The sequence below is a fragment of the Callorhinus ursinus genome, unplaced genomic scaffold (assembly GCF_003265705.2).
Source record: "Callorhinus ursinus isolate GAN/ISIS: 27379988/994484 unplaced genomic scaffold, GSC_fseal_2.0 scaffold7, whole genome shotgun sequence".
Lineage (NCBI taxonomy): Eukaryota > Metazoa > Chordata > Mammalia > Carnivora > Otariidae > Callorhinus > Callorhinus ursinus.
The window spans coordinates 68,627,712-68,652,858 of record NW_027397069.1 but is presented as its reverse complement, the minus strand read 5'-3'; the positions used below and the strand labels follow the sequence as shown (position 1 = coordinate 68,652,858).

The 25,147-nt window shown below is 41.7% G+C and overlaps 1 protein-coding gene across 3 annotated transcripts in view; it reads right to left on the bottom strand.

Moving 5' to 3' along the window:
• The window catches only part of FLT3 (fms related receptor tyrosine kinase 3), a 72,398-nt gene that overhangs the window by 21,866 nt on the left and 25,385 nt on the right, over positions 1-25,147 (bottom strand). For all 3 annotated transcript variants that reach the window (XM_025875120.2, XM_073894743.1, XM_073894744.1), the window contains exons 3-12: positions 21,803-22,005; positions 19,022-19,137; positions 14,155-14,284; positions 12,397-12,524; positions 11,571-11,710; positions 11,320-11,473; positions 10,126-10,294; positions 2,104-2,207; positions 1,257-1,365; positions 800-978 (exon numbers count right to left, since the gene is read on the bottom strand). In XM_025875120.2, the coding sequence (XP_025730905.1) occupies positions 800-978; positions 1,257-1,365; positions 2,104-2,207; positions 10,126-10,294; positions 11,320-11,473; positions 11,571-11,710; positions 12,397-12,524; positions 14,155-14,284; positions 19,022-19,137; positions 21,803-22,005 (1,432 nt within the window). The remainder of the gene's footprint in view (positions 1-799; positions 979-1,256; positions 1,366-2,103; positions 2,208-10,125; positions 10,295-11,319; positions 11,474-11,570; positions 11,711-12,396; positions 12,525-14,154; positions 14,285-19,021; positions 19,138-21,802; positions 22,006-25,147) is intronic.

The following is a 25,147-nucleotide window of genomic DNA, read 5'->3' as shown; positions in this document are numbered from 1 at the left end:
AGGCAAGAGTGTCACCGAGCAATGAACCTGTGTTCCTGGTTGATGGAGTAGATCTTATTATCGTCTCTCACCTCCTGTTTGAGAAACCATCATTTGCAGTTCTTGCAAGCACTTGACAGATACTCATTTCCCCACAGAAAATCAGGCAACGTTCATCTAAAGGACAAGTTCCCTTTCTAGATAATTTTGAATGATTTTGACCCCATTTTTACATATCACTTCCTAGGGTTATAGGAATGACACCTAGTTAAACCCACGGGATATATAAGTCAGATAAAAAAAAAAAAGAAGTCTGTGCTCTCCCGATGAAGGTATCGTATGAATGGGAAGTTAGTTTTGGGATGCTGGTGATTCTCAACTCTCAGTGTAGGCGGGCGGGTTTCAGACTTGTTTAAATTAGGAGGCGTCTAAAAAAACAAACTCAAAAGTATAAAACAGCAGGCTAAAGGAACAGAAGGTGATCAACCAAGAGGTAAAATGGTAGGGACCCCAATTACTAAATCAGTTTCTCTGGAGTTGGATCTTTCGGTAGATACTTCCTGTTCTTGGGGTTTATGGTTCTACCTCCATCACTGTAACGCATGAGTCACACTCACGTAGGGAGAAGTCACTCTGCCCCTGAATTACAAAATAGCATATGTTCAGTGGGGATTCTTGCCTGACTCAAAAAGCCTTCTTGTCTCACACACCAAACCTATGTGCTCTGGTGAAATTCCCCAAATAAAAGCCAACGGACAGGGAAAGCCTTCTAGTGGGGAATTCCTGGAGGTGGTACATTAGAATAGCGACTGCTGTCTACCTGATGAGTTTAAAAGGATTGTTTCACAAGATGTGCCAAGGGAATTGTAGGCACAGCACTTCACCAGGAATCCCTTCATGGCTTCACTCATGTTAAGGGTGCTGCTTGATATCCACTGTCCGAACACTTTTCTGTTAGCCTTTTTATTCCAAATTCCTTCTGTGATCTCCTCTGTGCAGCTGAAAAGAAATGGCAGACAGAGAGGTTAGGCAGGTGGGGCTGTCGTCAGATTAGAAGTTAGGGTTGGTCTCCGGAGGTTGGAAAGGGATTTATTTCGCTGTTGAAAGTTATCATAAACACTCTGTGACCATTGAGAATTATGGTTGACTCAGAAGGCAAACATTTTAAATACTTCATCATTTCTTCTTAAAGTGTATTCATGAGAAAGAGTCAATATGTCAGAGAGAGTGTGAGTTCTATGTTCTTCCAACACAAGAGACACCAATGTCCTCCTTACTTGGAAGACTTGTCTGAACACTTCTTCCAGGTCCAAGATGGTAAGGGATAGCCATCAGAGGAACACGAAGCCTGACTTGCTGATGTCTTGGCTAGCACCTGAGGTTTCCCTGTAGAAAATAACACAAAAAATAAGCTCCTGTGGTATGGGACTTTCCAGAAACGGCTTCAGCATTCACTTCATCGAGGCTGCCTGTCCACTCCAAGCTGTTTGTGCCTCGGTGAGGGTGTCTCATATGCAGGATGACTCAAGCCCTCTGGTTATTCCCTTTCTGCCCCTTGTATGGAATTTTCTGTCCAGGCAACCCTACCACCCATCTGCGGAACATGACTTTTCCACTGCCAGGCCCCTCCTGTAGACAGCAGAGGCATGCAAATCTATTACCTCCAAGAGTCAAATTGATTCTTGGCCTCAGAAGAAACACCTACAAAAAGTCCAACGAAATGTACTCTCATCTTTTTATATCTTCTTCTTTTAAAGAAACAGAAATTACTAAGACAAACAAATGGCAGGCAATGTGACTTTTAGCTATTCCTTAACATGACCTTTCAAAGTACCAAGTCAATGGGACTACACTAAAGTGCACTCAGAGAGGACATGGAAGAAGTATCTTAGCTTCAAAGGATGAACACAGAAAGAAATATCTATCTATCTATATATCTATTGATTGATAGATCTATATATAAATAAAGCTGGTAGATTTGAAGTAAAATTTCAACATACTTCGGCATATAAAAATAGCTTATAGCATCCCTTCTAAGCCATTGCTTAGCTCTTTCTGGTAATAGTTAATACATAATGAAGGAGTTATAAAATGAAAATGAAATTTCTTGATAATTTAACTTACTTCTTATGTTCAGCGTGAACATTTTTGTGAATTCGGCATCATCATTTTCTGCATGGAATATATATTCTCCTGGCTGGTGTTTATGGTTGCAAAACTTAGATATGCTGTTTGAAAAAGAATTAAAGATACACTTAGCCAGATTCTTATAGGAGATGCTGGAACGAATGTCGGCATGCATGGGAGTCTTCCTTGAGACGCTGACTCCCTAAAGTCCAGTAGGCAAAAAGGTGTCTATATGCTAAGCCCTTGCTAATCTAAGTGTGGTGCGGTCCACAGCCAGGTAACATCAGCATTGGCATTATCTAGGAGCTTGTTTGAAATACAAAATTTCAGGTCCCACCCCAAACCTTCTGACTGAGAGTCTGCATTTTAAGATGATCTCCACGTGATTCATATGCACATTAAAGGTTGAGAAGCACTCCTCTAGGCTGGGGTTCCTAAGAGAGACAAGAAGAGGTTCCTGCCCCTATTGTTCTATATATCCTGGACTTGCCTGACTTCCCAGATATATGGAAGAACCACTTATAGGGACAGGAGCCCATAATCGCCCTGCTTCCTAAAAGGATGGCTCTCTGACATTGGTCCAATGCAGGACCTATAACCAACTCTTGACTTTTGTAGCAATTAACAGTGATGAGGGCTCAAATCCACAGAGTTTGTACAGAAATCTTTAGGTGGTTTCAGCAGGCTCTAGTATCTACTTGGAGTGCTCATCAACCACTCAATACATTTGGACATGGATAACTTGATATTGCGCATTAGCCACCATGCCTACCAGGTATACAGGATGCTGATCCTTATAGCAGGATACTGGATAGTGTAGGGGAGATGGGGGATCAAAGAGCTGTTGAATATGCCTTTATGCATCGAAGAAATAGGAAAAAATATTCCCTTAAAACAGAATAAGAACATCTAAGGCTTGTTCAGAAGATATTTAATAGGCTACCTCTATATAATCTATTAACAGTAAATTATATGTGTATATATATATAAAACATATATAAATAAAACATCTTGCCAGGGTAGAAGTGTAAACAGGAGAACACGGGGTGTGGAAACCAGACTTAAACTAGGAGCTATGTAGAATGCAAAGACCTACAAAATATGGCTCCTGTCCTCAAAGATATCATAAACCAGGTGGGCGGGTGGACAAAACCTCCATAGGTAGAATTAAACTAAAGGCCAATAGAAGATCAAAGAAGGCAGAGGAGGCCAATAGAGATGAGAAACGTTCAGAGGTCTGCACAGAAGCAGGACTTGAGCTAGGACTCTTTGCAGATGAGTTGGTTTTAAGGAGAGGGCAAAAGCAAAGCACCCAAGGGGGAGGCAAGCGCATTCTAGTGTGGCCACATGGAGAGGAGGGGGCAGCACAAGCTGAGATGTGGGAGAAAAGGCTGAACAGGTAGGGTGGGACCAAGTGATCAGGGACCATGAGAAACAAGCCTCATTATTCAAAACTCATGGGGAAATCAGGAAGATGCTGTAGATTCCTGATCAGGAAAGGAATATCATGAGCAGCGTTGTAGTTTAGACTGATGGCAGGAGGAAAAGTTTACTGGAGAGAAGTCGGGAGGCAGTTGCTGTAACACAGGAATTCATTCATTCATTCATTCATTCATTCATTCATTCATTCTACTATCAATGGTAGAATCTACTCGTTGGAGGAATCAAGGATACAACAGTGAGGTACAAGAGGTAAGTTTCTGTTCTCACAGAATTTTCGCGTTGGTGGTGAAGGTAGACGAGCAGTTCCAGTAGGGTGTGGGAAGTCTGATGAGAGCAGAAGTAAAAGTTCAGATTTGAGAAGTTAGAGCACACAAAAACAAGTGCTGTCTAAGGTAGGGAAAACGGGGAAGGATTGGAAAGAGCAAACCCAAGAGGCACCAGGAAAAAAGAACTAGCCCGTGTTGTGCTGGATATGGAAGAGGGAGAGAGCAGAATCCCTGCTCATCTCTAAGACTCAACACCCACATCAAGCAACTGACTGACTGATAGAGCTGCTTTGGAGCCCATGTTTACTTGACACCAGTGTTCTGTGCCCTTAACTCCGAAGCTAAGGGTAATTCTGACTTTGTATAGTGAGAAGGGGATTTATTTCTCTGGCCTATCAAAGTGAGCATTTAACAAGTTTTTTGTTTGCCCTGTTTGATTTGTTTGCCCTGTTAACGACAAGAAGGCTGAAGGAGAAAGTGGAATTTCTTATCCTGACCTACTTCTGGACAACAAGGAAACGGATGCTGAAGTCGCAGTGATGGAAAGATGGGGGAGCGCAACATTATAACACTAGGGAGAAAAGCAGATGTAGCTATTTGTGATTCCCGGACTTTAGGAAGGCAGAGTTTAAGTGGCCCAAGAAGGGTAAGATGTGTGCTTCTTAAAAGGGAAAACGTTAATTCCCAATGGACAATAGTCAAAGACCCTATAAAGAAAGAAGAAAGGAGATTAAAAAGAAGCCAGTGTGGCTGGCCAGGCACCCTGCCCAAAGCACCAATCAATTGGATTGAAGGAAAAACTACCCATACAGTTAGTGATTATCATGCAGACCAAAGCAAAATGTTTTGTAAACTTTTTCCCTCCGAAGTCTTTTGTGCTATCTTAATGGGGTATGATTTGCCATGGGATAGACAAGAGAGCATCTGAAATGTTCTCACTCTTCCAGGTAAGAAATGGGTCACCTAAGTAGCCTAAACACAAAACCAAATACCCAGCTCATTTTAGACTGCTTGGGCCCCCCTCCCAGCCCTTTGATGACAGTTAACCCTAGCAAGAGCAACAACGGTGTCACTGAACCTCCTCTGGGAATTCCAAGGGGACTAACCAACGAGGTGATCTGGAGATTCAAAGCTTCCTCTTTCCCCTTAGGGTTTTTCTAAAAATGGCAAGCTGGCATGAGACAGGAGATCAGGACGTTAGAGTTTACAGTGAAAGAGTATCTTGGTGACTAAGCTGACGGGACTGGAGGTGGCTTTCCTCAGCACCGAGTGCTAGCCATCCTGATGAGGAAGCCAGCGATTCTGTCTCCTGCAGACTGTACCTGCAGCGGGGCTGGGGGAACACGGCCAGGCTGAAGTTGAATCTGGTCTGTTCCAACTTCTGCCTCGAGTTAGATAAAGATAGTCAGGAGGTGGGAGGAAGGTGCCGATGATTTCATATGACTCTATATAATAATACCCTGCTCGTTTTTATTTTATTTCAGGGGAGTCAGCAAGCCTGGGGCAATAGAACCATTAAGCACTGAGTAGCAAAGCGTTGCATGGTACAACTCATCAGGAGGCACGCTTTATTTCTAAATAACCAATGAAAATGCTGGCACTGCCTGCATTTTTGTTTTCTTGCACATTGGGTTTGGGACTTCTACACTTTTGAAATGACTTGGTGTCCAGAGCCAGTATAGTGAGATGGTCAAAAACGTAGTCTCTGAATCCTAGGTTGCTGGAATCCCAGCTCTGCCATTGCCCAGTGGTGTGACCTTGGGCAAGTCACTTAACCTCTCTATACCTCCTCGTCTGTAAAATGAAGGCAGTAGTAGTATTGACCTCATATGGTTGTGGGAGAACACTGTATTAAATTTTTATTAAGTAGTTTTGTATGACATGTCTGTAATGGTGCCCAGCTCCTACATTGAACACAATATATGTGTTAGATTATCATTACTAGAAGGCTTATTAAGTCCAGTAATCATTTTGAATATAAAAGAAATTTAGAAACTTTACTGTGGCATATACTCTAAGTGAGAAAATCACATTAAAGCCAAAAGAAAGATGCAAAGAAAAAAAAAAACCTAAAGTAAATGCCCATCAACAGGAGTCAGTTAAAATAAAATGGCCTAAAAAGCAGAATACTATGCAGCCATTAAGATGATAATGTAACTAGGGTAAGATATAATATACTTAGTACCATGGAGAGATGCTCACAAAATATTTTAAATAAAAAAAATCAGGTTACAAATGGCAAAATTAATGTCATATTTGTATAAAAACCTGTATTTATATGTTCCTATCCTGGTGGTTACATAGAAAGAGCCCGAAATATAATCTCTAGAGGTAGAGATATTGGTGTTATTTCTATTTTTTTAAAAGGTAATTTCAGAAAACAGGAGTAAAAGAAGGGTACTGATTTTGCCCCATGTGGGCAAGTAACAGCCTGCTTCCCTCTTTCAAAAAATGGAATTATAGGTATTAAACGAGATAATCCACATAAAGGATGTGCACATTGTCTGGTATGTGGTCAGAGTTTGAAGAAGTTTCTTTTGCTCTCGGTGGGCAGGGTCTTTGGGAGAAAAGGAACAGCCCCGTGGCCCCCAAACAGCAGCAGGGAAGGGGGGCAGGGTTTGCTGGGGGCTCTCGGTGCTTCACTGAACCCACACAACATTTCCCTCCTTCCTGTATTCGTTCAAGGCCCATCTCTTTCCAGAAAAAAGAAAATCCTTCCAAAGAGGCTTAATACACTTCTGCAATTACATATCATTTATTGACTTGAGAGCCTGTTTTTCTGTTAGTGTGTTCTTGAGAAGGACAGCATCTTACGGCCCAGAACTCACATGACCACCACACTGCTGTTTCCCGTAAGCGCTCAGTTAATGCTCGGTGTGTGCAGAACTCCAGGCTACTAGAGGTGGAAAATGAAACACTCCAGGGAAAAGAAAAACACAGGGATCGGGCAAGCTAAGGACAGTCTTTCAGAAGGAATCACTAAATAATTCTAACATCTTAAGGTTTGGGTTTTTTTGTTTGTTTGTTTCTTTTTAACCAAGAAACTGGGAAAAGCTAAGGTAGATTCAGCATTCATAAGTAAGTCTAGGGGGACAGGAAATTATGCAAAACAACAGATGAATATCCTAGGACCGCTTCGTGAAATCAAGATATCAGGACTGCTAGAGAATTACAGTGGAATAAAATGTAAACACAGAAAGGCAAGCCCTCACACTTGGGGTGTGATGTTTGAGGAAGTAAATAGGAGAAACGAAGCTGTGAAGGTGGGGAAGCTGACGGACTTTTGGCACACACACTATGACCACACCATAGCCTTTTTTTCACGAGGAAGGTTCCTACAGAGGCCTTTCAGTTACAGCTACAAAAGCTCGTGTCACTTTGCCTATAAAGCCATCTGTTGCAACATGATTAAAATACAGTCCTTCACCAACAAATTTCAGTTTGGTTAAACCTTTGAACGTAAGTGGTAAGGAAAAGAATGCTCACTGTACGATTCTTTTATCTTATTACTAAATTGGAAAGAGGTCAGATTATAATGGAGTCTGCTGTCTCAACACAGAGCCTGGTGTGAAGAGCAAAAGACATTCAGGGCACTCACTGGAAGCTACGTTTAGATTTTTCGTTATTCATTTTTTGTTCAGTATTTTGAGCATCTTTTTCACAAAGAAGGAGGCTCCATTTTCCCTTTGTGTTGCGTATTACGTGATGCATATGGTGCTGCATGATATCCAGTGCACCATTATCACTGACAAACACTGTACCCAGTGCATCAGTATTACCAACAAATACTGCAGCTCTTCAAGGACTTTTAAATAAAATAAACTCTTAGTGTTGCGCGTTGTGTGAGTGTCTTGTGTGTGGTCCTTGCAGGGCACACAGGAAACCACTGACTCATTCTGGCCCAGGCGATGCATCAACACTTCCAGGGGTAATGATGAATTCATTCATTTATTAAATACACATTGTCTCAACAAGGTATTGTATAAAGATAGAGGAATGACAGAGTGCCCCTCTGGGGGAGCTGATAAACTCACTGGTGAGATTCAACACACAAAGACGTTAACTGTATTACCAGGTAATTATGAATGGAAGAGGCACAGAACACTATAAGAATCAGGATCTATCCTGATTTATTCATTTGGCTACCTCTACAGGTTAACTGCTTGGGGTCCAGGGTAGAGACTGTGACCACGGAATGAAATGGAATTCACCAGCCCATTAGATTGGTCCATGACCTGGATATCAGAGACATGGCCCTCTAAACAGTGATTCTGTAAAAACTCAAGAGTTTGTGCCAGAATTCAGCAGCAAAGGAGCAATGAATTATCTCCCAGGTGCCCCTTGCCTTTGAATGTGCCTGTCTAATTTTGGGAGGGGTGGGGAGAGAGAAAGAGACATTACCTTATTCATTCTTGTATGCCCTCACAGCATCAAGCCCATCAAGAAGATATTTAGGGAGTATTTGTTGAATTAAATCGAATTGATCCTCTAGCTCTTTGGATCAGGATCAAAAGATAATCCCATAACACTAAGAGCTTCTCTGACACGGGGTCACAATACAAAGAAGGGAGTAGATGTTGATACCACTGATACCCATCTCAACTCAGGCCTGTGGCAGTCAAGTCAGTAGAAAGATAGGGGCTGACTCCCTGGCCGCCTACTCTCAAAAGTTTGATAATTCAGAATAAGAGCTTATGACAACGGGGTGATTATTCTGAGGCAGTGGTTCTCAACCCCAGGCAATTTTTCCAAACCAGGGACATTTGGCAATGTCTAGAGATATTTTTGGTTGTCACAACTGGGGATGGAATTGCTACTGACATCCAGTGGGTGGAGGCCAGGGATGCTGCTAAACATCATACAGTGCAAAGGACAGCCCCCAGAACAAAGAATCATTCAGCCCAAGATGTCAATAGTTTGCTTTTGAGAAACCCTGATTCAGGGAAGTGGGTATCAGTCAGCTCACAGGTCAAAGATTGTGTTCTTAATTAACTGAAAAGTGAATGCTTTGAACATTAAGAGGTTAGGGCAAGAGAGGACAGAGGGTTCCATGCGAATTCTGCATTACAGCCTTTTAAAAAATGCAAACAAGGATCAGTTATAAATAATTTTGGGGTATGAAGAACAGCACATCAATTGTGAAACAGAGAAGAATCCAGGTAAAAAAAAAAACCCAACTCTTCCCCTTCACCGGGACCAGTGCTATCTAAGAGAAACAGAATGCAAGCCATATAGGTAACTTAAAATTTTCCAGTTAGCTATAAAAAAGAAAAATAAGTAAAAACTAATCATTGGCTTTATTTAACTTGATATATCCAAAATACTATAATGTAACATATAATCAGCATAAAAATTGAGATATTTTACAGTCCTTTTTTTCACACTAAGTCTTCAAAATCTAGTGTGTATTTTACAATTATGGCACATCTCAATCTGGACTAGCCCATTTCAAGTACTCAATAGCCATCGTGGCTGGTAGCTACTGTCCTGCAACACACGGATCGAGACCCGTGATAGGAACCACCAGAGGGGATGAAAAATGTAGAATCTGGGCATTTTGCCCCAGTTGTTGAGCATGTCTAGAATGGGAGCCAGGAATCCACATTTTTAACATTTGCCCAGATGATTCCTACAGAAATGGTTTATGGACCACATGTCAAGAAACGATTTATTCTAGACCACTGAGTTGCTTGAGAGACGACAAGGGCCTTTCAGGCGCTCAGAGTCTAGCATGAAATCATGTCACATAGGACTACGTTTAAGAGATAAGAGGTGTCATAGCTATAGAAAATACAAGAAAAAAAGTTGTTTTCTGTTTTCCAAAGAAGGAACAAAGAGTTTCTCCCATGAAACAATCTTGAACACAGCTATACAAATGCAATTTTCCTTCACCATTTATTCTGAGGCTATTATTGCATTTATAATTTTGAAAAGTTAAATCAATACACTTATAGGTAATGTTTTGCTGTTTTTAAAGGGGTTTTACTTCCTCAATCATCTGCATATGTGCTGAGGGAGATTCAGTATACTAAAGCACAGTACTCTCAAATAGGAAGTAACAATCTAGTGACTCAGAAAACGCCACGGAACCATACTCAAACTAATAGGATTCTTTGTTTTTTTGTGCAGTAGGTTACACCATCTGAACTGATTATAAGACTAGTACGATGGCCTCATCTCTGCTTTTTCTTGTCTCATCTTCAACGTCAACTCAATAATATATAAACTTGTAATACAAAACTGCTCTTCTAGGGGCAAGAAGGAGGGTTGCACTAAGCCAGGCGAGCCCCTGAGCTCTTTGTTGGCTCACCTGTACCCATCATCAAGGCCACTTTGCTCACAAGGAAACGATTTTTGAGAGAAGGTCCATGTACATCTGATTTGTGGGTATGCTTTAAACCTGACAGAAAAACAAAACTCTTCATACTGGTCAATCTCATAATCTTCACTTGATTTGGAAGCATTTATAAATCCCTTTTCTGTTAAAAAAAAAGTACATTTATAAATTAGATGGGATCCATATGGACATACATTGAAAAGATACAATAAATTTTTGTTCATCAGTTTGACATAAGAAAACTCAGATGTGGGCACGCCGCAGGTCAGAATTGATAGTCCGACAAGAAATACAGGAGTCCTATCCCCAGTTATAAGCCTGGGTTCCTCACCTTCTACAGTCAAGATTCCTCTAAGAATTGGATATGAATAATTGACTCCCTCCCCAAAGAAATGTATATAAATCAACCTCCAGATTTTGTGGACAATTTCAAGAGATCGAAGGGTTCCCCCAGCCCAGCCAAGCATGTACATGAGGGGGGATCGACTGGCAGAATTTGGAAGCCCTCTGCTGAGTGAAAACAGCCCTCTTGGTGAGTGACACGTCCCACATAAAATCATCTCGGGCACAAATAAAACAATCTAGCCAGCAGTATTCAACAGGTTTCTTTATGAAGCACTTCCTTATTAGTTTGGTATGTGAATCACCTCATTTCCTAGCATTCTCAGTATGGCTGGAGGCTGCCACCTGATCTGAGATTACCGAAGCATGGTTATTTTCCAATCCTACACAGCCCACCCAATTTCCGTGCATCTAAGTGCTTGTCCCTTCTCTCTGTCATTGCTCATAACCCTCGGTTCTCAGAACAAGTGTTGATTAGGTGCCTATTTTGTGTCAGGCTCTCTGCCAGGTTCTGGGACCACAAAGATAGAAGGGATTATTCCCGTCCTTCGGAAACTTAGAGTCTATTGGCAGACAAACATTCACAAACAGATGGTTACATTATAATGACAGTGCAAAGACAGTGGCATTCAAGTGAGCACGGTTTAAGTGGAAAAGGAAGAGTGCAGGCAGCTTCTACTTTTTACAAAACTATTCTATGTCAGTTTCGTTCTCAGCTTTTTGACACGAACGTAAACTGACATCCGAATTTGCAGGACACACCTCACACTCCACACTAAAGCAACTAAAAGGATCAATAGAGATTGCATGAGCAGCCTGCATTACCTATGATGGTAACCAAAGCTGATTTACTGGGATGTTCTGAAGAGGAGCAAGTGTAATAGCCAGTGTCGTTTCTTCCCACTGATGATACAAAAGCAAACAGAATCCGTATCATAGTTCTGTTTGTGGAATAGGTACTCATCTCAAAGTAGCTGCCCTAGGTTTTAATAAAACAGAGTTTGAATTTAATGACTTCAACCCATACTATTCGGTCGTTGTGTCTGCAGTTTCAGAATGCAAACTTGTCATCTTACCTCCTCCAGGGCTTTATTTTCTAGCTCCCAGCTGAGTCCGAATCCATGGTTTACATGAACAGCTTTGCACCTTATCCATAAGGGTTCACCTACTTTCAGAAACAACTGTGGCGGTGTGGTCTGAGGCGTTTGATTTAGATCTGGAAGGAGGAAAACATCCCGAGTGAGAAAACAAGGTGATTTATTTTTTTCCCTCAATGCAAAATACATGCCGAACATTCTGAAGACCAAAGATTTTACTGTCATCTCAAATGTTACGAGCTGCTTGGATAGAAGAATCCTTTAGAGACTGTCTACCCTTTCATAAAGAAATCAGCAGTTCTGAATCCCAAATATTCTAAGTGGCATAAAGAACTATGGGAGCGCTGTGAATTGTGCAAGACTGTTGAATCACAGATCTGTACCTCTGAAACAAATAATGCAATATATGTTAAGAAAAAAAAAAGAAGAAGATAGCAGGAGGGGAAGAATGAAGGGGCGGAAATCGGAGGGGGAGACAAACCATGAGAGACGATGGACTCTGAAAAACAAACTGAGGGTTCTAGCGGGGAGGGGGATGGGGGGATGGGTTAGCCTGGTGATGGGTATTAAAGAGGGCACGCTCTGCGTGGAGCACTGGGTGTTATACGCAAACAATGAATCATGGAACACTACATCCAAAACTAATGATGTAATGTATGGTGATTAACATAACAATAAAAAATTTAAAAAAAAAAGAACTATGGCAGCTCTGAAGGTGAATGATGACCTAAGCAGTCACTGTCCGCCTCGGTTTTTCCTAAGGAATAGTCACTGGAAAGAGAAGAACCCCGCCTCGTGGTCCTACCTATTGTGAACAGCTTGGTACACTCCCTGCCCAGCTCGTTTCTTGCGCAGCACCTTATATCTGTTCCAAACAGTTCATGAAGTACACTTTCCTCCTTTGTAACAACAACTGGACTCTCCCCTTTACAGCTGCAATTAGAAAAAAAAGAGCCTTCTGACCAAACACCTTTTAAAATTACAAATGAAAGTGAAGGAGAAAAACAAAGTGAAAGGTTCTAGAGCTGGTTAAGAGAAAGGAACGGGTCAAAACGTAAATAAACCCAAATCTACTAAGATTTCTAGTTAGTCATTATCTCAACCAATTAGAGTGACACTAAAAAAAAAAAGAAAAGAAAGAAAGAAACTAGAATAACACTGGACAGAATTACATACTTTTTTCTTCTTTTTTTTTTTTTTTTTTTTTTTTTTTGGTGAGCTCTACCCTCAATGTGGGGCTCGAACTCACCATAGGAGATCCAGAGTCCCACACTCTCCCGACTGAGCCAGCCAGGAACCCCAAATTACATAAATTTTTATGTAAGTTTAAATTTGGGGGGCTTTGGTGACCTCTTTTGTTGTTGTTGTTTAGCGAGAGAAAGAATGGAGAAAGAAGACAGAAAGAGGGAAAAAAGGCGGGAGAAAAGGAAAAGCACCATTAGGTTTCAATACGACCTAACAAAGTTGGGTATCTTCTTTCAAGCCCAGAAGAGGACTTCGAGGGAAAGGAAGAGAGAAGAAAGTTGCCGAAGTCAACCGTCCGCAGAGCTCCCGGGGAAGAGGCGAGGCGTGACTCAGGAGGGAAGTCGGCGGGTCTCGGGACCCCACACGATACCCCTCACCACCACCCGTCCACCCTCCCACGCTTCCTCAGACCCTCATCCCTCCTCAGCCCCCCCCCCCCCCCCCTTCCCCCCCCCCCCCCCCCCCCCCCCGCCCGCCACCCGCGCCCCCACCCCCTCAGCCCCCTACCCCCAGGCCCCCGCAACCTCCCTCGCCCCCCCTCACCTCCTCATCCCTATCCCCACGCCCTCACACCCCCCTCTCAGCACAAGACAGACTTGGATTCCTCCCTGAGAGTTTTAACCCTAACCGCGGCCTTCCCGAAAGCAGGCTTTTGGAGCCTTCTCTCCCCCTTACCACTTTAGTCAAATGCATTCTTTTATTTGTTGACATATCGTTCCTTCAGGGTATTTTTTTCTTATTGTAAGACAACAATAATTGGGTTCTTGTAGAAATTTCGGAAAATACAAAAAAAAAACCCCAAAGAAAAGAATTTTGAATTGTCCATATTCCTACCACCCTGAGATAACAACTATTATTATTTTGGGGTGTAGATTGCCCATCTTCCCCCCCCATGCACAGGTTACATATGTATCTACAGGTAATCTCTTCTTTTTCCTCTAAAATTTGTGATCACATTCGTATCATTTGGTAACCTAACTTTTTACTACTTTTTCTCCTTCTTAGTCCCATTTTTCATTAAGTTCTTTAGTAAATTTTTATTAGTTCAAACTGCAAGAATTCTCACTTTGTGAGAACTTAGCTATGGCATGTGTGAAAAACAAAAGTAAACATTTATGTGGTATTATCTGCCAGGCGCCAACCATTTGATGAGCCTCACATGTATCCATTCATTTCATCACTACAGCATAAGGTAAGTTCTTTTCCCATTCCCATTCTTCTGATGAGCCAATTGATGCATACAGTATGATGTCAGCTATATTAGAAAAAGACCAAAAAGTAAAGCTATAATAGCAATTACCTCTATAAAACGTCATACCTTTCACTCTGTGAATCGCAGAACACCCATTCCACGGTCGGTTCTGGAACGCTCTCAGATATGCAGACCAGGGCATCCTGATTTTCCATTTTTCTAAAGTAAGGTCTCCTTAATGTGTAAAGCAGTGTATCTAGAGCATCATAAATTAGTAACATTTTCATATTTTAAAACTAATTGTCTTAGCAGCCCCCTCAAAAAAAGAATTCTACGTCATTAAGGAAAGCTACATGTTTTATACCATAGCAGCATTTTCTGCTCCCCTCCAAATGTATACAATAATACATCCCCTCCTTTCCAATAGATTAAATTCAACTCTGGCTGAAAAGCCAACTTTAGCATTTGCCCTCTTAGCTAATTTCTTGGGGTATTTCCTAAACCTACAGACAACTAAAGTTAAGTGGAGTGAGGTCATGTAAAAATACAAATAGTGATTTGCATAAGAAAAAGAAAACTAGAAATCACATAAAGTTTAAAGCCCATATATTGAAGACCCAACTTTCTTCCCATGACTTTATCTAGAACTAGGGAGAAATATACTGAGTTAAAAACACAGAAATACAGTAGGATAGAGTTAGAATTGGAACAGAATTGAGAGGTTCAGTTTGGCTTCCCATTCTTTTTGGACCATCATGCCTCTCCCCTCCCCCCATCCTCTGCTCCCCACAATGCTTAACATACAAACTTTCTACTTCTGCGTGGACCCCTCTAGCGACAGGAGTTCACTACCTCCCAGGGTAGATCATTCCATTTTTCAAGAAACCTTTTCCTTTAAAAGAAATTTTCCCTGTTCTAAATTCCAATCTCTGGCCTTACAATACATTTTGTTTAAAAATATTATGTAATACATACATATATATATATTTATATGCACACAAAATATATGAAGTGTAAATTTTGAAGCACAATATAAACGCAAATGCCTACAGACCCATTTCCAACTTAGTACCTGGAATATTAATATCTTCAAATCTACTTTTATGCTCCCACCATCTCAACCCTAGGTAAACTTTAACCTGAATTTTGTGTTTATCATTCCTGTGCTTTTAAAAATATTTTCACCACATAGATGTGTGTCCCCAAACAATATATTGGTTTGCTTTGTTTGTTTCTGATCTTCAAAATATGGTATCCCTCAATACGTAGTCTTCCATAACTTCATTTTCTCATCCAACCTTATGTGGTCGATTCATCCATGGTTTTGCATGTAGCTATATACTACATTCATTTTTTTACCGCTACATAGTGTTCCATCAGTGAATATATTACCATCTATTACTCCATTTTCTTGCAGTGGACATTTAGCTTGTTACCAGTCTGTTGTATTTAACAACAATGGTGCTATGAACATTCTGTACATTTCTACTGAGGTAGGTGTGTAAGTTTCTTTAATAATACACCTAGGAGGGGAACTGCTGGTTTGTATGATATGAGCACATTCTGCTTTACACATAATGATAATCTGCTTTCCAAAGGGGTTGTGCTAATTTAACTGATGCAGCAGGACATGAGATTTCCTGTTGCTCTGTATACTCACCAAGTATACAAGACTTCTTAATTTTCAACAATCTAGTGGGTATAAAATAGTATCTCAGTGGTCTTTTTTTTAAGATTTTATTTATTTATTTGACAGAAAGAGACACAGCGAGAGAAGGAACACAAGCAGGGGGAGTGGGAGAGGGAGAAGCAGGCTTCCTGCGGAGCAGGGAACCCGATGCAGGGCTCCATCCCAGGACCCTGGGATCATGACCTGAGCCAAAGGCAGACGCTTAACCGACTGAGCCCCCCAAGCTCCCCTCTCAGTGTGGTCTTAACTTGGTTTTCTCAGTTATTATTTAACATATTTGTTGACCATTTAGTTTTCATGTTCTGAAAGTGAAATGCCCACTTGTCTTTTGTTCATTTTTCTGTTTTTTTCTTATTGATTTATAGAAGCTCTTATCTCCTATTATGATTATTAATCCTTTGTTGATTAAGTGAATTGCAAATATCTTTTCTCATTATGTGGTGGTTTTTATTCTTTCCTGCAATTTCTGACCATTGGTCCCAATTCTACCCTCTAGAGCATTTTTTTTAAGTGTAGCTTTATTTCCACATGAAAATCTTTCAGATATTGAAAATCAGAAACAAAGGTCAGGGAGATAATTACTGTCCAAAGTATTTTATTTTTAATATTATTTTTTAAAGATTTTATTTATTTATCTATTGGAGGGGGGGAAGAGAGAGATGGAGAGAGCACAAGTGGGGTGAGGGAGAGGGACAAGCAGACTCTGAGCGGAGTGCAGCCCAAGATCCCGAGATCATGACCCACGCTGAAACCGAGAGTCAGTCACCTAACCAACTGAGCCATCCAGGCACCCCCTCCCCCCATCCAAGGTATTTTAACTAGTTAGGCCAGGTTCCTTGACTCATATGCCAGAAAAATACATTACAATACACTGCCATCAGTCTCCTCCCTTCAAAATATTTCCTTCTCTATGCTAAACATTCTCAAGTCCTTCAGCTGTTTGAATTTAAGAAATTCCAAGTTCTTCACTATCTGGTTGCTCTGTTTTGTCAATATCCGTCTGAGAAGAATAATCATCCATTCATTTCCTGAACCTAGACATTCCATTCTCATGAATGCTGCCAAGGTTCAGCTTTTTTTTTTTTTTTTTTTTTTAGCAACCAGGCCTTAACTGCTGGTTACTGCTAAACCTGTGGTTTGCTCGTAAACCCTTTCCCCTTTTTCACATTGACTGTTGCCAAGACTCCCACACCTGATTTTTTTAACCTCACCACCCAGAATGCTAAAAGCACGTTACAATTTACTTGAATAGTTGTTGTCATATTTTTACACTATAAATCTTATGTGAAAAGAAGATACCTTACATATAATAGAGACGAAAACAGACACCACTTATCTGAAAAAAAGAAAGAGAGCAAGCAAGGAATCTCCGATTCCCTTCCGACCTGAAGCACACAGACTCGCTGACCCACCGAGTGGGGTCAGGTACTGAGGAGGGGACAGGGAACAAGACCAAAATCAAAGAGAAACAAATGGTACCTCTTGATTTTTGAGCTTCTAGGCCTCTGGTCCTATAAATTTCAGAGTAAACTGAAGGGCTTTTCAGAAATTTTGACAAAGTTTGACTTTACCAGATTTTTTTGCCTTACAGGCTGATTTTAGAAACCTACCACCCTAGCCCGGCCCCAGTTAAGATGATACTTCTGGGAATCTACATGGCCACAGGTGCTCTTTCTGTTAGCAACACGACCACAAGCCCAGTGCAGTGTGGTGCAGACAGCGTAGACCTGGCCTCTAGTGGTACCCACCCAGTGTGTCCGTTTTCCCACCCGCGTGAAGGTGGGATTGCTGTGAGGCAACGTGATGGTACGTGCGGCATCCCACTCAGCAAAGATGGTACGTGCAGAACACCGTCCATGGCTGTCCCTGAGCCAGGGCACCTCCGTGGGCTGGACGCTCATGCACCATGCCCTGGCTTTGTGCCTTCAAGTCGCTGACAAGGAAGAGGTGGCCTAGTACTCAGGTGTGGCCAGAAAACTAATTTAAAATGGCATAGGGGTGCCTGGGTGGCTCAGTTGGTTAAGCATCTGCCTTTGGCTCAGGTCATGATCCTGGGGTCCTGGGATTGAGCCCCACATCGGGCTCCCTGCTCAGCGGGGACCCTGCTTCTCCCTCTCCCTCTGCCTGCCACTCCCCCTGCTTGTGCTCTCTCTCTCTTTCTCAAATAAATAAATAAAATGTAAAAAAAATAGATAAATTAAAATAAAATAAAATGGCATAAACCAGAGTTTTGGGAGCACTGCCTTGGTCTTTAAAGGCAGTAGGATGTATATGAAGGCACCTACCTCTAGTCCCTGCGTGTCATGTGAGGTGAAGTGTTCAGCGTATACCGTGCTGAGTCTGTGCAATTGCTAGGACTGTGCAAAACTGGGAGGAAACAAGAAGCCAGAGGGCACATGCATGTGGCGATTCTGCCAACGGCACAGTTGCCTCCATGGATAAGAACATTTGCGTTGTTCCTGGCAGTTTGCGTAGTGATCTAGCATTCATATAAATCAAGTATCCACGAGCTCCATGTGGTTATTTAAGTTTAATTTTTAACTTCCTTTTTTTTTTTTAAAGATTTTATTTATTTATTTGACAGAGAGAGACACAGCGAGAGAAGGAACACAAGCAGGGGGAGTGGGAGAGGGAGAAGCAGGCTTCCTGCCGAGCAGGGAGCCTGATGCGGGGCTCGATCCCAGGACCCTGGGATCATGACCTGAGCCGAAGGCAGATGCTTAACGCCTGAGCCACCCAGGCGCCCCTAATTTTTAACTTCTTAACATGAATAAAGTTAACACTGTGGTCCTCAGTCACACTGGCCACATGCAAGTGTTCAATAGCAACATGTGGCTAGCGACCACCTTGTTAGAGCAGACATGGACATTTTCAAATCTCAGCGAGCTCTAGTGGATGGTGCGAAGATCTTACAATCCCGTGAGGTATGTATTTTTATCCCCATTTTACAGACAGGAAATTTGAGGTTCAGAGAGATTAAGCGACCTGCCAAAGGTGGTGGGAACAGATCCAGAATAAGAACCCAGGACTTCTAACTCCAAGGTCAAGGTCAAAATGTTTTCCATTTCTTCCCTGTCAGTCATGTCACTGAAAAAATGGGGGTTGGGGAGGGCTGAACAGAGAGTGTCCTGGGTTTTCAAGAGTGCTCATTCTGAGAGTCCACGGGTTATGCCAGAGAGTGTCGATGGGTTATATGGATGGTTGAAGTGAATTCAATCCATTCAACTACATATTGAGGGAAACCTGAATATTGTGTCCTCAGCAGCTGGTAAAATGGAATACTGAGTAGCAAGGTGCACTTACTTCTTATACTCACTGTAAACAATATTGTGTAATTAGTAGCTTCACTCTGAATGAAAAGTAGGTATTCTCCAGCTTGGGTTTCTGTCATTTTCAAAATGACCATGGAAACAACTCCTCTGAAAAAAAACAAGAAAGAGAACTGGTTATTTTGGAAAACGTGTGAAACTAAAACATAAAATTTCATCCTGAGTCAGCGGGCGGCTCAGGGGGCCCCCACCTTCCATCTCTGACTGTGGCACAGGGGGCTAGCAGCTTCCCACTCTGCCGGAGCCTGGTTAGTTTGACTCTGACGTAATCCAAGCCCTCCCTTCAGAGTGAGTGACCTCCATTCCAGCACCTTCACCTCATGCCTCTCGGGCCTCTGGGGGGGGTGGATCTCCCATCCCAACATGGGGGTACACTCCCACCAGGCTTGGGGGTACACTCCCACCAGTAGTAACGGACCGTTCCCCTCAATGACAAGCACCTCCATAGTTATGTTGCTCAGTCACCTGGCCATCAGTCTCAGTTCCCCACTTGCGGACCCAGACGACTGTATGAGCAAGATATACAGAGATAAGGAACATTCTGTTTTGTGTGACTCTCTCTGTAGATGAAAGAATTCAAGCAAAATCTAACACAAGGCATTATCCTATGTGAAGGAGAAAATCACATATATGTAAGGAGAAAGGTGGCTCAGTGTTTGGCCTTTAACTTTTTAGATACCTGATAGAGATAAATTTGGCTGGGAGCAATCTTTTTCCAAGAAACAACTTCGATGTGTTCGGTGATACCTGTTCTCATTAAAGCTTACAATATTCTCTAATAGTTTGTTGAGTAATGTTGGGTGTGAATTTACACTTCCTGACCTTTAGATGCTCATTACTCAAGAGTGTAGAATTTCTCCAAGTGTTAGCCTAAGCTGACTGTTGACTGATATGCAGACTCTCAGGCCCTGCCCAGACCCACTGAATCAAGGATCAGCATTTGAACAAGGTCTGCGGGCAATCCAAGTGCACATTATATGAGAGATGCCCCGCCCTGCCCTGCCCTGCCCTGCCGTAGAGCTCTAAGCTGCTTGGTTCAAGAATACTTGTGCTTGCGTTCCTACTGACAATACGTTAATAGGATATGTATTTGATTTGTGCCTGCAGATATTCTGGTGATGTGCTTTCTTTCTCTGAACCATTTGTTCTCCTGGTGTCATTTGTGAACACTTAATGCATATCATACACAACTGGAAGACAGTGATCAAAGCCTAGGTGTTCAAGCTTTCTGGCCATGAGTCCCGAGCTAAATTTCTGTAATTCTCTACCGTGGACAAGCTGCTAAATAGTTTTGGTACTAAGTTAACTAATCCACATAAGACCTATAACGTGGACTAACAAATGGGACCGTCGGTCCTAAATCAAAGAAGGCAACCTCTCATGGAATGACAAGAACCCTACATTTGCTTTTTGGTCTCAATCCAGGGAGAACTGTTGTGGCATAAAATTTTAATAAGATTACCAGAACATTACTTTAAGCCAAAAATTTTAATAGAAGAGTGCTTTGGTTTAACCCTAAGGTACAAATAACCAAAAAACAGAAGTGAGTAATACAGTCTCAAAAGAGGAAAGGAAAATGAATGTGTTCCAAGATTTAGAACCAAACTTCAGAATTACAGCCACTGTCCTAAAAATTACTTATGAGTTTGTTTGACCTGAAAGAAACAAATGCAAACAATTTGGTACAGGTCAGTCACAGAGATGTCCCCCCCATACCTCAGTCAGGCAGGATACCCCCTGTAGGCCATTTGGGTACCACTTACTGCACTGTTCTTGGAAAGACAGAACCTCTTCTACACCCTGGGGCACCAGAACACCCCCAAGAACTGGAGAGAAAAGTAGTCTTAGAATTATCGAGTGGGCATTTGAATGACTTGTGCCTCTTTCTTCCTGCCCATATCTGGTCTCAGCAAGAGGGACCGAGACAGCAGGGGGCAGCAATCAGCACAGAGTTACAGACTTGGCCGTTCCATCACAATTCTCGGCTAAGATAGTTTTCTGGATCATGAGATCCATTTTCCTCATACCTAGATCAATTTCTTACTAAAACACTTCGTGGATGTCACCGGCAATTCTGCTCATCGTGTTGTGAAACAAAAGAGATTAAAACCAAATGTTCTTTCCCCCGGCATTTCCCAGAAAGAAGCTTCTGGCTACTTGAAGTAGAAAGTAATGGACATTTTCTAACTTTTTATCTTTAAGACAAGATCCAATTAAAAAAACAAGACACTGCAAAAATCCCAAATATTCTTTCACTGTTTGTTTTACATTTTTCCAGCCATTCACTGCCTTCTTAGGCCCTAACTACATCTATATGTAATTTTTTAAGTTCATAGGCTTTATTTTTCAGAGTAATTTTAGATTTATGGAAAAATTGAGTGGAAAGTACAGAGAGATCCCACATATGTTCCCCCCCAACACACACACACACAATTTTCCCTATTATTAACATCTTGCCTAGGTGTGGTATATTTGTTACCATTGGTGAACCAACACTGGTACTAACTCAAGTTCATAGTTTACACTAGAGTTCACTTTCTGTGTTATACATACTATAGGTTTGATAAATACATAATGCCATGTATTCATGCCCTAACTATATTTTTAGTTCATTATTTCACTGGAGATAAGAGTTACGATGGCTATGGATAGACATTTGAAAAGAAACTCCATATGAACTACATTCAATGCAAGGAAGTTTTCCTCCCAAAATCCTTGTGGGTGCTCCCCCTTCCCCCTCCCGCCCCCCACTTACCTGTTTTGTAAATCAAAGTGTGGCTGGCAATTCAGGGAGCTGTGTTTAAAGACCCAGAGACAGGAAATGTTCCCTGGGGTGTTGACCAGTACTTGCAGTGTGATGGATGCCAACATGTCCACTTCCACAGCTGCTGCTCCATAGACTCCCTCTGTGCTCTCAGGCTTCAAGGCGCACCCGAGGTCTTCTGGGGGTTCTGACGCCTGTGTGGAAATAAGGTGAATTCACTACTAGTGCATGTTTTTACATCCTCTTCTTAGCTGGGACCTTTATCAAATAGATTCGTGTTGACATACTGCCCTCAACACTGGAGAACACATTACTGACTGAAAATCCTATTATCTACAATTCTCTAGAGAAGACATAGGAGCACCTGGGTGGCTGAGTTGGTTAAGCACTTGCCTTCAGTTCAGCTCATGATCTCAGGGTCCTGGGAATCAAGCCCCATGTCGGGCTCCCTACTCAGTGGGGAGTCTGCTTCTCCCTCTGCCTCTCCCCATGCTTGTGTTCTCTCTCTCTCAAATAAATGAAATCTTTAAAAAAAAGATAGATAACTGTAGGCTTCATTTCTAATATGTTTTACATACTGTTATGGGTTGAATTGTGTCCCCTTGAAATTCATATGTTGACTCCCAACCCCTACTACCTCAGAATGTGACCTTATTTAGACATGAGGCCTTTCCACAGGTAATCAAGTTAAAATGAGGCTGTTGGGGTGGGTTCGTATAAGAAGAGGAAGTTTGAAGAAGACATGCACCAGGAAGAGAGCCATGTGAATATGAAGATGAACCTCTATGAGCCAAGGAGAGAGGCCCGGAACAGATCCCTCCCTCACAGCCTTCAGAAAGAACCAACCCTGATGACATCTCGATTTCAGACTTCTAGCTTCTAGAACTATGAGACAATAAATTTGTTCTTTATCACCCAGGCTGTGATACCGTGGTGCAGCAGCTCTAACAAACTAATATACAAACAATAGTCATAAAATTCATTCTATAAAGGTGACTGTTTTTGTGATTATTGGTATGTAGATAAGAATCTACATAGTAGGGGTACCTGGGTGGCTTAGTAGTTAAGCGTCTGCCTTCGGCTCGGGTCATGGTCCCAGGATCCTGGGATCGAACCCTGTATCGGGCTCCCTGCTCAGCAGGAAGCCTGCTTCTCCCTCTCCCACTCCCCCTGCTTATGTTCCCTCTCTCACCGTGTCTCTCTGTCAAATAAATAAATAAAATCTTTAATAAATAATTAAAAAAAGAGTCTACATAGTAATAGTAAATTGGTATCCATGTTAGAGGGAATTTAAAAACCTAAATATTTTCTGGGCAGATACCCCATAGGCTCATTGCCACCACCACACTTCTTGCCTGCTTTAAGTAACTGAGATATACTGAAAGGAGGGTGTGGCAGCAACTTCTGTCTCTGGACCCTTCACCTCCTACCCTCCAAACACATAGCATAGTATGCCTACACACATGTGCATGCATACACACAAACACATACCCACAAGCTTCCTCAGGTGAAGAGCAGGGTAGGTCTTCTGCTACTGATCATAAGCCATACTTCTGGTTTTACTTGTCCATTTATTCAGCAAGTAACGGATAAGCTCATTTTTTCAATATCTGATAAGTGCTAGACCATCTATTGGCACTATGGGACTAGGAAGAAAAGACATTGATCTTGTCCTTAAAGGGTTTCACGTCTAGTAGGAAGGAATAGCTAAAACACCAGGTGAAATATGACGTGCCCCATAAAAAGATACCAACTACTTTGAAAGGTAAATTTAAGTGCCCTGGAACTTCAGAGGAGGGAGAAGTAACTTCCAAGCTGGGATAGTGGTGGTGGGAGGCTTAAGTGAAGTCCAGAAATTGAGCTTGATCTTAAAATATAGGCACAGAATAAAGTAAAAACAAAACAAAACAAAATAAAAAAATCTGACATACTAGAAGAAAATACTTGCAACATATATTACCAATAAAATACCCCCAATATATAAAGAACAATGAGGGACGCAGGACCAAAACACAGTAGAAAAATGGGGAAAAGAAAGGAATAGACAATTAACCCAAGAAAGATATAAAGAATAGCCCTTGAAGATACAAATAAAATGTTCAAACTCAGTTATAATTATAAGACGTAAATTAAAACAACACTGAGATATCACTTCTCATCTATCAACCTGCCCAAAATTTTAAGTATGACAACACATTGTGCGAATAATAGCTGTGAAGAAACAGCTATTCTCATACATTTCTGGAGGAATGCAAGCCAGCGTGATCCTTCTGGAGGAACATTTGGTAATAGGTAATGAAACTACATGTGCACTCATCCTTTGAGCCGGCAATTCCACTTCAAGGACCACACATATAAGACTATACCTATAAACAAGTAATTGCAAAATACTAGAAACCACCTAAATGCTCATACACAGAAGAGTGGTTGAATAAACCATGGTACTTCCATATAATGGAATACTATGCAGCTATAAAGAAGTATGAGGACACTCTCCATGACCTGATTTGGAGTGATCTCCTGGATATACTGTTAGGTGAAGAAAAGTGAAAAAAGTATATACCTTCATGTATACTACACCTCATGTAAGAAAGAAGGGGATTGAGAAAATACACATGTATCTGCTCATTTGTGCACAAGAAATCTAGGAATAGATAAAAAAAAAATTCTAAAGTGGGGGCACCTGGGTGGCTGAGTCAGTTAAGCATCCAACTGTTGATTTCTGTTTAGGTCATGATCTCAGGGTCATGGGATCAAGCTCCTTGTCATGCTCCACACTGAGCATGGAGAATCCCCTGATTGGGATTCTCTCTCTCCCTCTACCCCTCCCCCCGCCACCTGCATGTACTCTCTCTCTAAAAAAAAAAGGAAAAACTAAAGGGATTCGCTATGTACAAGAGGTAAGTGGGAAAAGGATGGAAACTTGGTTATAGATATGAAGAGGGAGTAATACTTCTTTGAGTGTATTTTTTTTTTAAAGATTTTATTTATTTGATAGAGAGAGACACAGCGAGAGAGGGAACACAAGCAGGGGGAGTGGGAGAGGGAGAAGCATGCTTCCCGCGGAGCAGGGAGCCCAATGCGGGGCTCGATCTCAGGACCCTGGGACCATGACTTGAGTCGAAGGCAGGCGCTTAACGACTGAGCCACCCAGGCGCCCCTTGAGTGTATCTTTTTATATGCCTTTGGATTTTAGGACCATAATCATGTTTCACATACTCAGAAAAATAAACAATTAAAACCAACCAGAATTTTGGGGGAACTCAAAATGGAATACCAAAAAAAATTTAATATCTATTACAGATCAATAACATAACCACGGTGAAGGGGGTGAGA